Below are 13,501 nucleotides of genomic sequence, written 5' to 3' on the forward strand. Positions count from 1 at the left end.
AATGTATATACAATACTACTGAATATAAATTTACAAATGCTGAAAACTTAAGACATGTCTATAGATTTTCAGCCTTAACATTGAAAAGGAAAATACTTTATCGTTATTTCATACTTCAATAAAGGCATCTGTGTGCATCTCATTGGCTGGCGAGTCAACAATCCTGGCCGCAAGACGAACACCATAAACAGCATCATTCAACGCCTGTAGACAGAAAGATATACATAAAACAATGAGTTTAAAATTTGTGCCTAAAAGGAAACTGCATTTATTAATTACTGTATATATTCATTCATTATAACAAGGAACAATCTGCTAGGCTTCAGTTAAAGTGTTAATAATGTGTTTTAGCAATTACACAATCAAATTTGAGATAATACAAAGATATCTTAGAGAAAGTCAAGCATTTGTGTATGGAAATGAATATTATCAAGTCATATGTGTGTGTATAGTGATGGATGACAGCCTATGTAGAAGGCACAAATTGAGATTCTATACCTAGTTATTCAGACACTGGGGATTTTCAGTCCCAACCAGTTTGTAAAGCAGGTTGGCCTCTGTAACCAGATTACAATTATACACTAGGTTTACACATTTCACTAATATCCTAACCTTGACTTCCATCGAGAAAATCCATTGGAGCAATGCGGGAATTCGAACCATCATTCTACTGAATATCAGAAGCGTGTCTTTACCCACTTGGCCATGACAGGACGAAAGCTATTCAAAACTTGCTGAATAGCTTTTGTCCTATCATGACCAAGTGGGTAAGGCATGCATCTGGGATTCACTAGAATTCAGGTTCAAATCCCAGCATTACTCCAACTGATTTTCTCATTAATATATCACACCACTATGATTTTTTTTGAGTTTTGACCCCCCCCCCTCCTATGACCCCCCATGCATAAATACCACACATTAAGTAGCCATAGTAATGTCACACTGCCACGCCATACTTTACATATACAGTAATATCAAAGCAGTTACTCCTTACACCATTAAACCTCTAACAGGTTCTACTTCCTACATGAAACCCTTTCACAACATTTAACAACTCTGCCACTTCTAAACTGCCCATCCGTTTTACCACAAAGGTTTTCTAAGGTCAAAAAGGATTTGTATGCCATACAATCTTTTTTACATGCTGTATCAGTGCAATAAAAATATAATAATTTCTTTCAATCTTGAATAAGTTATTATTAGCATACACATACACACTAATGAACAGTAAATAGAAAATAATATTTCTGTCCGAGTTCATTCTAGGGGAGTAATATCCTCCCCGGATTAATATGCCCATATCCAGGCCGATATGGATATGTATAACTTTCTGGCATCAATGTGCATGGTGTTCTTGCTTACCGGGGACCACGAGCCAGAACTTGATCCCCCTCAGAGAGGAACGAAAAGCAATGGCCTATAGAAACCCCCGTGTGGTTGGGAGTATTCTACGTCTACCATCGACCGGGTCTGGCACTGTGAAAGATAGGCGTCCCAACACAAACCTCTATTCTGATGAAAATATTGCTACCGAAAGCCAAAGAAGTGGACAGTACTCCCAAACGAAAATAAACAAACAAGCATGACATCATCACATTGCAGCGCCACTGTCTGCGCACCCCCCCACCCCCCCACCCTCCTTGGGAGGGGGAAGGGGGAACCCCCAGACCCTCGCGCCGGTGATCCAACCGGCAGTTCTTAGGCTGGTTGTCAAAATCCCACGAAAACACTGCCAACCGGAGGAAAGGTGGGAGCGATGCCGGGGAGTCTCTGGGTCTCACTCAGAAAATGGTGTTTCATTACATTCAACGCTGGTTTTCTGGGGGGAAGCCCCATTGGCTCCCCGCAACTAACTACCCAAAGACAAGGAAAAACACAGGGACTTACCCCAAAGGCGGTCAGTTTTCACTCCTCAACGCGAAGTTGAGACTACTGGCAGTAGCTGCCGACCCAATGCAACGCAGGCCCTACCAGGAACACTGATAAGGTAGCGAGCGGCCAGGACCCTATTCGACCTCTAAAAACCCTGTACCTGAATGTCAACCCAAGACATTGCCAAAGACGGCAACCAAAGCAGCAAACTTATGAATGTCGTGGGCACGGGGATAGACAGCAGGCTGGCTAGAATTAATAACCCTGCGGACGACCTGAGAGACCCAAGCCCAGGAACAGGAAAGGAGGAAAACCGGGTCAACCCAAAGCGCATCCCCAGCCACCGAAGCCATGGCGCACAAATAACGGAGGAGAGCCGCAACCGGACATAACACATGATGCACCCCCGGCCTGACCAATCAAGCATCAACAACCCAAGGATTCCTCCGGAAAGCAGCAATCTCATTCTTCGCCAGAAAAGAAGGAGACGGCTGCAACCGAACAAACCTACCACCATGACCGAAGGAGCCGAAACCCCTGAGCTGGAGAACATGAAGCTCCCCGACCAGACCTCCAAAGGCCAATGCCAACAGGGGAAAAAAGAAAAAAAAAAAAAAAAAAAAAAAAAGCCTTAGAAAAACAATCCTGAACCAAAGGGGCCACAACAAACCAAGAAGAGAGAAAAAAAGAGCCCCTGGTCCAAAGACCAGGATGGCTCAGGAGGCGCATGAGCAAGCTGGAAGTAAAACAATGCACGAGACAGCTTACAGAATGGGGCAGAAGTAACGTCAATGCCGAACGCAAGCTGGAGCAGCTCCGCCAGCGCTGCACAATATGAGGCGACAGTATTTGGCATAAGATGACAGTCCTGGAGCAACCACAAAAGGAAGGACAAGATAACCCTATCAGAGATTGAAGTACACCTATGGAGTGATAGGAAAACTGAAAGGACCGCCAGGAAACTTCATACTGCAGCCGAGACGAAGCATGCAGGTGGGTGACCAACAATGAAGCCACCTACTCCCCATACAAGTGATGACAGACTCAAGTCAGAAACTCCAGATGCAAAGACTCAAATAGAAGGACAAACCAGCCTTGTACCGAGCTGGACTGATCTGCTGAAAGGAGCCACGGGAAGACACTACCTGTAGAGACAGACCACACCACAAGGCACAGAACTGAGGCATAAGCTTTCGGTAGCAATATTTTCACCAGAATTAGGGTTTGTTTTGGGGGAGCTTTCTGGGTGCCAGACCTGGTCGATGGCAGACATAGAATGCTTCCACGCACACGGGGATTTCTATAGGCCATTGCTCCTCGTGCCTTTCTGAGGGGGCCAGGTTCTGGCTCGTGGTCCCTGGTAGGCAAGAACTTCATGCACATTGACTGATGCCAGAAAGTTATATATATATATCCATATCAGCCTGGATAGCTCCGGGAAGCTGACGGGGCTCCCCCCCAGAAAATATGCATTGAAGGCAACCAAGATATTCATCTAATATTTTTACTGTAGTAAAGAACACCGAATTATTATCCATAATAATTCTCCACCTTAACAAAGCTTGGTTTATTAACTAGTTCATTATGAACATACCTATCATATGGATGGAGTCCGAAAGATTAGTCACATAATGCGTTTCGAAACTATACAGCTTTTAAAAGCTCAAATTTTGATCATGCTTATTATATTACTTATGAATACTGTATATATTGAAGATATGAATGGTGCAGAGTGATAATGTAATATCTGATGGGCATTGTAATATTTGCATTAATTAAGAAATGTAAAAATTATCAGACTTTTGAAATCAGTCATGTGTATGGAGTTCTTTACGCCTACTGGGGACCACAAGCCAGAACCTGGCCCCCCCCCCCCTCAGAAAGGCACGAGGAGCACTAGCCTATAGAATCCCCTCATGTGTTTGGAAGCATTCTATGTCTGCCATCGACTGGGTCAGGCACCCAAAAAGGTAAGCATCCCAAAACAAACCCTATTCTCGTAAGAAATTGCTACTGAGAGCCGTACTAGTGGACAGAACTCCCAATATAAAAACGAGTTAACGAGCATGATATCACCATGTCGCTACGCAGTTGTCTGCGCAGCTTCCACCTCCTTGGGAGGAGGAAGGGGAAGCCCCAGACCCCTCGTGCCGGTCCCCAAGATCCCAGTTCTGAGACTAGATATCAAAACACGCAAAAAAAACGCCGACTGGGAGGGAGGGAGGGTTGCCGGGGAGCCTCCAGGTCTCACCCAGAAAATGGTGTTTCATTACATTCAACGCTGGTTTTCTGGGGAGAGCCCCGTCGGCTCCCCGAAGCTACCCAGCCAAAGGCGAAAACTAGAGAGACCAAACCCTGGAGGTGGACGTCGCTCACTCCCCGACGCGAAACAGACACAAAAGACTGCAACCGCCTATCCAAGGCCACACAGGCCTGACAAGGCCAAGGAACATCAACAAAGGAACACGTAGCCAACGTATGAACGTTGTGGGCACGGGGATAGACTGCAGGTTGGCTGGACCAAACCACCCCATGGATGACCCGAGAGAGCCGCACCCTGGAACAGGGAAGAAAGGAAACTGGAACAACCCAGGTCACAGCAGTCGTGGCACGCAAAGAACGGCAAAGCGCCACAACCAAACACAACACATGATGCACCCCCGGCCAGACCAACCAAGCATCAACAACTCAAGGAGCCCTCTGGAAAGCAGCCATGTCAGTCTTCTCCAGAAAAGAAGGATACGGCTGCAAGCGAACAAACCTATCACGAGGACCAAAAGAGCCGAAACCCTGGCGCTGGAGGAGAGCATTAAGCACCTCTGACCTGATCCCCAGAGAAACTCCAACAAGAAAAGAGCCTCGGAAAACAATCCAGAACCGAAGAGGTCACAACAAACCGAGAAGAGAAGAGAGCACCCAATCCACGAACCAGGACGGCTCAAGCAGCGCAAGAGCAGGCCGGAGGTGAACCACACCAGAGACAGCTCGCGAATTGGTGCAGAGGGAACACCAAAATGGAAGCAACCCAGGAGCGGCTCCGCCAGCGCCGCACAAGACAAGGCAACAGTATGTAGCAAGATGATGGCCCTGAACCTCCACAAGAACAAGACCACGCCAACAAAATGCAGCAAACCTACGAAGGGACAAAAAGAAAAAAGAAAGGACCGCCAAAAAAACCCACACAGCTGCCAAAACAAAGCACGCAGGTGGGACACCATCAACGAAGCCACCTGAACACCAACAGATGATGAGAGACTCAAGGCAGAACCGAACCAGCCCCACCATGGACCGATCGAGCATGGGAAGAGGCGGAGCTGCGGGAAAACCTTGGGTGCGAACGCCAAGCAAGCAGCACCAGAAGCCCAAGCTGGCAAGGAACCAGATGGTACGTCTGCCATACAGAAAACTTCCCAATGCTAGCAAGCTTGTCAGGAGGTCAGACACTGTGGTGCCGACATGAGACTCATGATAAGTGACACAGCGAGATCAGGAAAGTGCCAACTGGCAGGATAAGCCAGGAAACCAGGAACCCAAACCCAGCAAGCCAGGAAAGAACCAATCTGGGCGAGCAGACACGTCCCGCCCAGGAGGAACCTCCTGGGACCCCTGAAGGACCAACAAGTTCGACAACGGTTGACAACTAGAAGCCACCAGCAGAAAAATGCCAAAATGCAGATGCCGCAAACAGCAAGGACAAAATTGCAACGAAAAACGAAGTGCCAGGGCCCAGGCTGAGGCCAACGAGGAAGCGAGTACAGCGAGCCGAAACGCAAAGCGGAAAGCAGGGACACCACATCCCACAGGAGCGGCGAACACAGCCCTAGCAGGGCAGAACGAAGCACGCGATACCGAGTAAGGTATGAGGAGAATAAACCAGGATGTGAACAGCACGAAAACAAAAACGTACCGCCCGAAAGAGAACACAAAAAAAAAGGCCGGAGCCAGGGCCTGAAACCTAGCACCACCCAGCCCAATGAAAAGGAACTACAGGGGCAGGAGAGGAAGAATGGAAGCTGCATCCATCTGCACACAGGGCAACCCAGAAGCTGGAAGCCCAAACAAGGAGAAGATGAAAATTCAGGTCCATAACCAAACACAGGGGTGGTGCAAAAGCAGGGAACTGAACATGGACAAAGTCCAACCTAGCATTAGTAGAGGCACGAAGCACATACTAAAACACACAACAATGTGTAGTAGAAATGAGAAAAAATGGGAAAATACAAGAAAAAGACCAGAAATACAGTCCAAGCACCAGCAGCTAGGGACAAGAGTGTAGAAGGAATATGAGAAACGAAGAAGACAGGCAGCAATCAGGAAAAAAATGGACATGACCTACTACATACAGAGAATCCAATGCATATGGAAGAGCTCAGCCAGGCACTGCACGACGGTCAAGGAATGAGTGTCCAAGAACAGACCTCGAAAGACGGGACCGTACCCCACCGTGTAACAAACAACACAGACGAACAAGGAAGGCCACAGGAAGAAGCATGAATGGGCCAAACAAAACGCCACAACCAATCCCCAACACTCATCCAAAAACCATGAACCAGTGCCTGGCTGAAAGAGAAGCCAGACTACATAAACTCACCTGCAGAGCGTAGGCACTAACGTGTCATGACACATCGTAGCCGAGAATATTCCAGAAGCACCGCTAGTGGAATAAGGCCAGAGCCACATGTGTAGGAAAAGAGTAGGGTAGAGGCGAATGAGGCGCCCCACACCCGAATGAAGATGAAAACTAAGCGTCCTCCCCATATTCGTAATCCAGAACACCCCCAGTATCTACGGGGCTCGGACTGGAGAGATAGGAGTGAAAGAAGCAAAGCACCCGAGAGAAAAAGGACGCAGAACACCAACACTTGTGTACATTGTCCATAAACAAAACAAACTCCCACGGCGCATGCGCTGGACGCATGAGGCCCGAACCGCACAACCCGCCCGGCGGGGAGGGCGCCAACTAGGAGTATTTAAGGGATATTAGCAGTACCGAGACAGCATGGAGAGAAGATATACTGTAACCCCGCGACTATCCGGGATTCAAACATCCGGAAAACGCCCTTATACGGCCAAAATCGCGATCGGATAAAGTTATCACAATATCCGGCCAAAATAGCCACAGGGACCGGATTAAAGCAGGTTTAGTCGGATAAAATGTTGTGGCCCGGTTAATTTTCTGCAGAAATTACACTATCCGGTCAGTCGCTCGGATAATCGTGCCTTTGTCTGTATATGAAAACATGAAGCGGGCCATACGGTATTAATCCCGTCTGCCTGTGGCTCGAGGCACATGGTGTAGGTGGGGGTGGGGTGGGTGGGTGGTGTCGGGAGATAGGGGAGCGTTGGGAGGGACCACCTTGGGGGATTAGGGGGGGATGGGGAATGGCCTATACACTACAGTACAGTAATTACTATCAATTTTAGAACAATTCATCATAGCCAAAATCAAAAGAAATACTAGTAATAATGTAATAAAAAATTCCATACAAGTTTCCTAAAAACAATTTGCACAGGCTGAAGTTTCCTTCAAAAATATCTATTTTTTTTTCCTCCTGGCGGCCTATGTAACGTGCCTCCTCCCTGCCCCGACTGGACCCGCCCAGGCCTGGTCAAGTCATGTGCTCTCTAACCTCGTGTTACACCACAGTGCCGCGCCATTAGTGAAATATTTTTTTAAATAACTTTTTTATTTTCATAGTAACTTTAAACATTTTTGGCCAAGACTATGTCTGGTAGCAGCATGAATCATTCTGGAGGTGGTAAGAGGAAGAAGGTTGTCCTAACACTTAAGGACAAGCTACGTGTTATACAACTTTGTGAACATGGCCGGTCGACCTCAAGTGTTGCCAAGGAATTTAATAAAGGCACTAGTACTGTTTCTGATATAAGGAAACAAAAAGAGAAACTTATGCAAGTCATTTCAACCTGTGAAAGCGAAGGTGCAAGCACTAGCAGAGGTTGTGGTAGAAAAACTATGAAAACTTCTACGCATGTGCAGTTGGATGAGTGTGTACAAGTGGTTTGCTCAGCACCGCACAGCTGGCATGACAATTTGCGGCCCAGAAATACAAAATGCTGCAAGCAGATTTGCTGAAAGCCTTGGAATAAAGAATTTCGAGGCGAGTGAAGGGTGGGTTGCAAGGTTCAAGGGTAGGCACAATATTGTGAAGAGGAAAATTGTCGGTGAAAAATTGAGTGCAGATGAAAGCAGTGTAGAACCATTTAAACATAAATTACGAGAATATATTGTGGCAAATAATATATATTCGTATCAAATTTATAATGCAGATGAAACTGGGCTGTATTGGAGGAGTTTACCAGAAAAAACTCTAGCAATGAGGAGTGAGGGTTGTGTGCCAGGACGTAAGATTTGCAAGGACAGGCTCTCAGCCATGATGTGTGCGAATGCCGACGGCACAGACAGAATCACGTGTGCAATTGTTGGCAAATCTAAGAAACCAAGAGCCTTGCAACATTGCATGGACAGACTACCAGTGAAATATTATAACTCAAAGAATGCATGGTTTACACAGGAGATCTTTCTTTCCTGGTTTCATGACATGTTCTGCAGGGAAGTTCGTGCCTATCAAATTAAGAAACTCAAAATAAGGCCAAGCGAAGTTCGGGCTTTACTGTTGCTTGATAATGCGCCTGCCTACCCCAAAATTGACACGTTAACCTCACATGATGGCAAGATAACGTGTATGGCACTTCCTCCTAACACAACCTCTCTCATTCAGCCTATGGATCAGGGAGTTAGTTATCTGTGCCACGAAGAGGTTGTACACCAAAAAAATGCTAAATGAAGTTTTGGTGGTTTTGCCTCTTCCGGAAGATATTGAACTCGGTGTGGATAACAGGGCTAAAAAAAAACTTCAGAATTTGAAGAACTATACAATCAAGGAAGCCATCTATAACTGGGCCAAGGTATGGAGTGAATTAAAGGAATCGACTTTGAAAAAATCCTGGAAAAAACTCCTCACGTCTACGGTCAGAAATGAGGAGGATGAAAAAATGGATTTTGAAGGATTTACAGATGAAATCCATGGAATGTTTAGAAATGCCGGCGAAAACTTAGAAAGACAGGATGTGGTTGATTGGGTTGAACAAGATGCCAATGATCTAGGATATGGTGTGATGAGTGCAGACGAGATTCTACAGTCTGTTACTGGTGAGGTGGACGAAGAGGATGAAGAAGGCAGTGAAGAACCAACACCAATGACCACGAAATACAGTGTACTCATGACGTATGTTGACGGATTAATAAATTTTTCATCTAATTGTGCTCATCCAGAGGATGGAAACATGTATCCGTACCTTAGGCGAACAAAAGAGCTAATCATACAACTGGCCAGTGAACACAGAAGGCAAGCAACACTTGATTCATATATGGTACGAAAATCAAACCAAGCGCCTTCAACAAGTGAGGCGGCACGCGCAACCCAAGCGCCTTCAACAAGTGAGGCGGCACACGCAACCCAAGCGCCTTCAACCAGTGAGGCGGCACGCGCAACCCAAGTGCCTTCAACAAGTGAGGCGGCACACGCAACCCAAGCGCCTTCAACCAGTGAGGCGGCACGCGCAACCCAAGTGCCTTCAACAAGTGAGGCGGCACGCGCAACCCAAGTGCCTTCAACCAGTGAGGCATCCTCAGCAGACAGTGAGAACTAACTTTGCCTAATGAACTGTACAGTAATTTTAAGTGTTGATTTTAGTGTTGTGTTACTATAAGTTACATAAAATGTCAAGAATTTTTAACTTCAAGATATGTCATCAATCAAGAAGACGAACAACAAAAAGGTAAGTTGAGGTTTCTAGTTGAATATTTAATAATTATATGTGGCATGTCAATTCAAATTATGTTATTTGTAGTATAAAAATAGTTGGAAATGGTTAGTTTTGGACTCGTAGGTGAAAAAGTACCATTATCCGAAAAACGTGCTAATCTGGCTGGGGGTCCTTCCCATATAGTCCGGATGATCGAGTGGAGACAGTAATTACAAAAGAACGAAACAGTACCGAAAACCAAGAAGCAGCCCGGAAGAAGACCAACGTGTTCTAGAAAGGACTGGAGGTAAGCCTCACCGGAAGATGGCAGATGTTCCAATGACACGGAAAGTACCGAAGACCTTTCCCGAACCTTCGAGATCCTACAGAAGCAAGCACATAACACAAGGCTCATAAAGGCACAGCCGCACCCCAAGGCTAATGGTCATGCAGGACCCCGATACGAGGGAAACATGACCTCGACATGAAGGAGAATTCATATCCCAGAGAAGAAGGGTGAGAAACGGAGAAGAGTACCAACCGGCAGGATGAGCCCGAAGGGACAAGGAACTGAACCCGGGGAGGGGCCGTTGCTGAACAACTCTTATGCAGAGGGGGAAAGGAAAAACCTCACTCCCTGTAACCGCAAGCCCTGCTCAGAGAGTAAAAAACCCCAGCGGGGACCAACAGGGCCTAAGGCCCCCAAGTCAGCCACTCCCCAGCCCTGGGAACCTCCACGGCAGGACCCAGGGCCGAGTTGTCCCCCCCAAAGCCCCAGCCTCACAAGAAAAAACCGGGGCAGCTGGATAAATACTAAGGAAGGGAGCCCACTGACAAACCTATACATCATGGCTGGAGAACAGGCTCGAATGCCTCCTTCGCTACCCCGAAAGGGGAAATCCCTGAGACCGCCCGAGTCTCAAGACCATCAAAACCCCGCCCGACCCCAAACCCACAGACGGTAAGGATCTGGATGCAAGGAGGGGGGGGGGGCCAGACTAAACCACAACAGGGGAAAGACAAGGGGGCACAGATGGAAACAAAACCGAAGCGACCAACACCCCCCAAAAGTCCTGGTCACAACAACCAGCAGCAGCCTCGGGGCTCCCGGGAAGCAAACAAACTAGCACGTTGCAACCATCTGAACCCAACGTGCAACATTCATGCTGCCTGCACCTGTATAGTCAGCATAGAACTGGGTAACCGAGTCACAAACAACCAACAAAACTCGCAGGACTTTTGGTCAAAGGTGCCACTGACCCAACAGGCAGCAGACGAAGGCAAAAACAGCGAGAGTCACCCTGAGACAAGGGGACAGGAACCCTCGAACTCACACAAAGTGAGGGGGGTGTGACTCAGGGGTCACATCCATCAGACCCACACGTCCCCATGGGGATTCCCAGGGTCCCGAGATGGAACTCGCGCTCAGGGAAGCCCAGGCAGGGTAATGCTAACCGGCGCCCAAGTCGACCAAACAACTTTCTAAGAAATGAACCCCTGAGACGTGTACACTCACGGGGACCAAGCAGGGGGAACCACTGGAATAGAGAAGAGTACTCAGTACACAGGGGGCAATAACCAAGACAGATCCCCCCACCAGTCAGGCAAACAAAAAGAAAAAGAAAACCCAGCAAGAAGACAGAGTACCAAGGCGGAATAGAGCCGGCCGCTATTATTGGTGAAAACAAGCTGCGCAGTACCCTGCACCCCTTACCAGTGCAAACTGCCTCCTACCCTAAGGCGAACAACGAACAAGGGAGACAAAACACCCAAGCACACAAAGGGTGGCCGAAAAACCGAGCAGTTAACGGCCACGCAGAGGCAGAACCCAAGGAACCTGTGGAAGGTGGCCCCAAGCCTCAAGGGCAGTACTTACTGGGCACCTAGGGAAGGTAACCCTAGGCGCATGCAGCCCGAGTACTGAAGAATCACTCCTGGCTCGCACACCCCCTATAAGACAGCCACCACGCCACAAGGCACAGAGCTGAGACCAAGACTGGAGCCAGAGCACATGACTTCTGCCTAGCGCATCAGCCACAGAACTGGGGTCTTGGGTTGCTGGCGCAAGGGGTCTGGGGCTCCCCTTTCCCCCTCCCGGGGAGGGGGAAGCTGTACAGGCGGCGGCGCAGCAATGTGGTGACGTCTTGCTCGTTAGCTCATTTTTATTTTGGGAGTTTTGTCCACTAGTTCGGCTCTCAGTAGCAATTTCTTAACCAGAATAGGGGTTTATTTTGGGATGCTTACCTTTCTGGGTGCCTGACCCGGTCGATGGCAAACAAAGAATGCTTCCAACTACATGGAGGTTTCTACAGGCCATTGCTCCTCATGCCTCTCTGAGGGGGGGGGGGCCCCAGGTTCTGGCTTGTGGTCCCCGGTAGGACTAAAGAACTCCATACACATGACTGATGCCAAAAGTCTGACATTAGCAATATCATCTTGGATAGATCCGGGGAGCCAACGGGACTCCCCGCAGAAAAGTTAGTATATTCAGTCAAAACATAAAAAAATGCCAAACTAACTTTAATATCCTCATCCATAACTGGAGTATCTTCTTTTCCAACTAACAATACTTCCACAGTCACTGCATGGTCTGATGAAGAGCCTGTGGCAGTCTTCCGTGAGTAGGTTGGATATGCTCTTGCAACACCACACACACTTGCAAAAAGGTCTGCTCGCTCACAAACAAGCTGTAAAAATATAGAGAGCAGAACAATATCATAAACCCAGATATGTTTCAATTACATGAGTGTGGGAGAGATTCAAGAAAGGCATCCTATGATCACCACCTCGAGATGCAAACAAAATAAAACAATGAAAGTGGTATGGGTGATTTAATAAATAGAGGAAGTAAAGACAGGTTCAGGTTGGAGTAATGAGCACAGGGTTGGGGGAGATAAGAGATAAGATAGTAAAGGTGGAATAGTAAGAGTAGGAGGAGGTGGTATGGAATGGCTGCTAACCACTGAGTAAATCACTAGCCTGCGATCAACATCAACGGCCCAAGACTTTTCAACACTTCCCCACACACATACAGGGCATAACTGTCTGATCTCTCGCAGTGTTCAAAAGAAAACTCAACAAGCCCCTACAAAGGATACACGATTAACAAGGCTGTAACTCTTATGTCAGGCTGTGAGCAGCTGCATTAAACAGCCTAGTTGATCAGACCAAAAATCCGGATATGTCGAGATGTTGATCCTTGGACATCAACATGTAATCAACAGATGAGTGCTGCTTCACATTCAACCACTTCTACATACAGCTCTGCAGAGTCTAAAGCAGCTCTAAATTCAGTGAAGTTTTTCTGGTTAAGTTTTCACCAAGTCATTAGTCATTTCTGAGTTTCACTATTCAATATCGATTCGTAAAGAGTTTCTTTCACTCAATGTCAATGTCAATGTCAATGGCTGTTAGTTTTCAGAGCTACCTGGTCGAGGACCAGGCCGCGGGGACACTAAAAGCCCCGAAATCATCTCAAGATAACCTCATCTCAAGATAACCTCATCTCAAGATAACCTCATCTCAAGATAACCTGCTCTAACTCCATTCGATGAAGCTTTCGTAGTGGTCCCTTTCCTTGAGTGGCTGACTACCTTCATGGCACCTCAACACTCTCTTGAGTCTAGGCCTTTGTGTTTGGCTTTCCATTTACACACAGTTGGAATTCATGTCATTGTCTCCAGTGATCATGCAGCAACATTTCTCATTGAATTTCGCTTGCTGGGTCGCTCTCACCAAATCTCACTTCTGTTACCAGGTTTGGTTTGTGCTAGCTGTATATGCACCTGTTGCATCTAGGATCCCTTATGGGTCTTTACTGGATAGAAGGTTTATTTCCTTGCTAGTTATCTTGCTGGTCAGA

General features: G+C 47.2%; 1 protein-coding gene across 3 annotated transcripts in view; it reads right to left on the reverse strand.

The window, feature by feature from the left end:
• The window catches only part of grsm (granny smith), a 46,404-nt gene that overhangs the window by 16,043 nt on the left and 16,860 nt on the right, over positions 1-13,501 (reverse strand). For all 3 annotated transcript variants that reach the window (XM_045728458.2, XM_045728457.2, XM_045728459.2), the window contains exons 4-5: positions 12,159-12,326; positions 115-204 (exon numbers count right to left, since the gene is read on the reverse strand). In XM_045728458.2, coding sequence (XP_045584414.1) covers positions 115-204; positions 12,159-12,326 — 258 coding nt within the window. The remainder of the gene's footprint in view (positions 1-114; positions 205-12,158; positions 12,327-13,501) is intronic.

This window comes from Procambarus clarkii, chromosome 85 (genome assembly GCF_040958095.1).
Source record: "Procambarus clarkii isolate CNS0578487 chromosome 85, FALCON_Pclarkii_2.0, whole genome shotgun sequence".
NCBI lineage: Eukaryota > Metazoa > Arthropoda > Malacostraca > Decapoda > Cambaridae > Procambarus > Procambarus clarkii.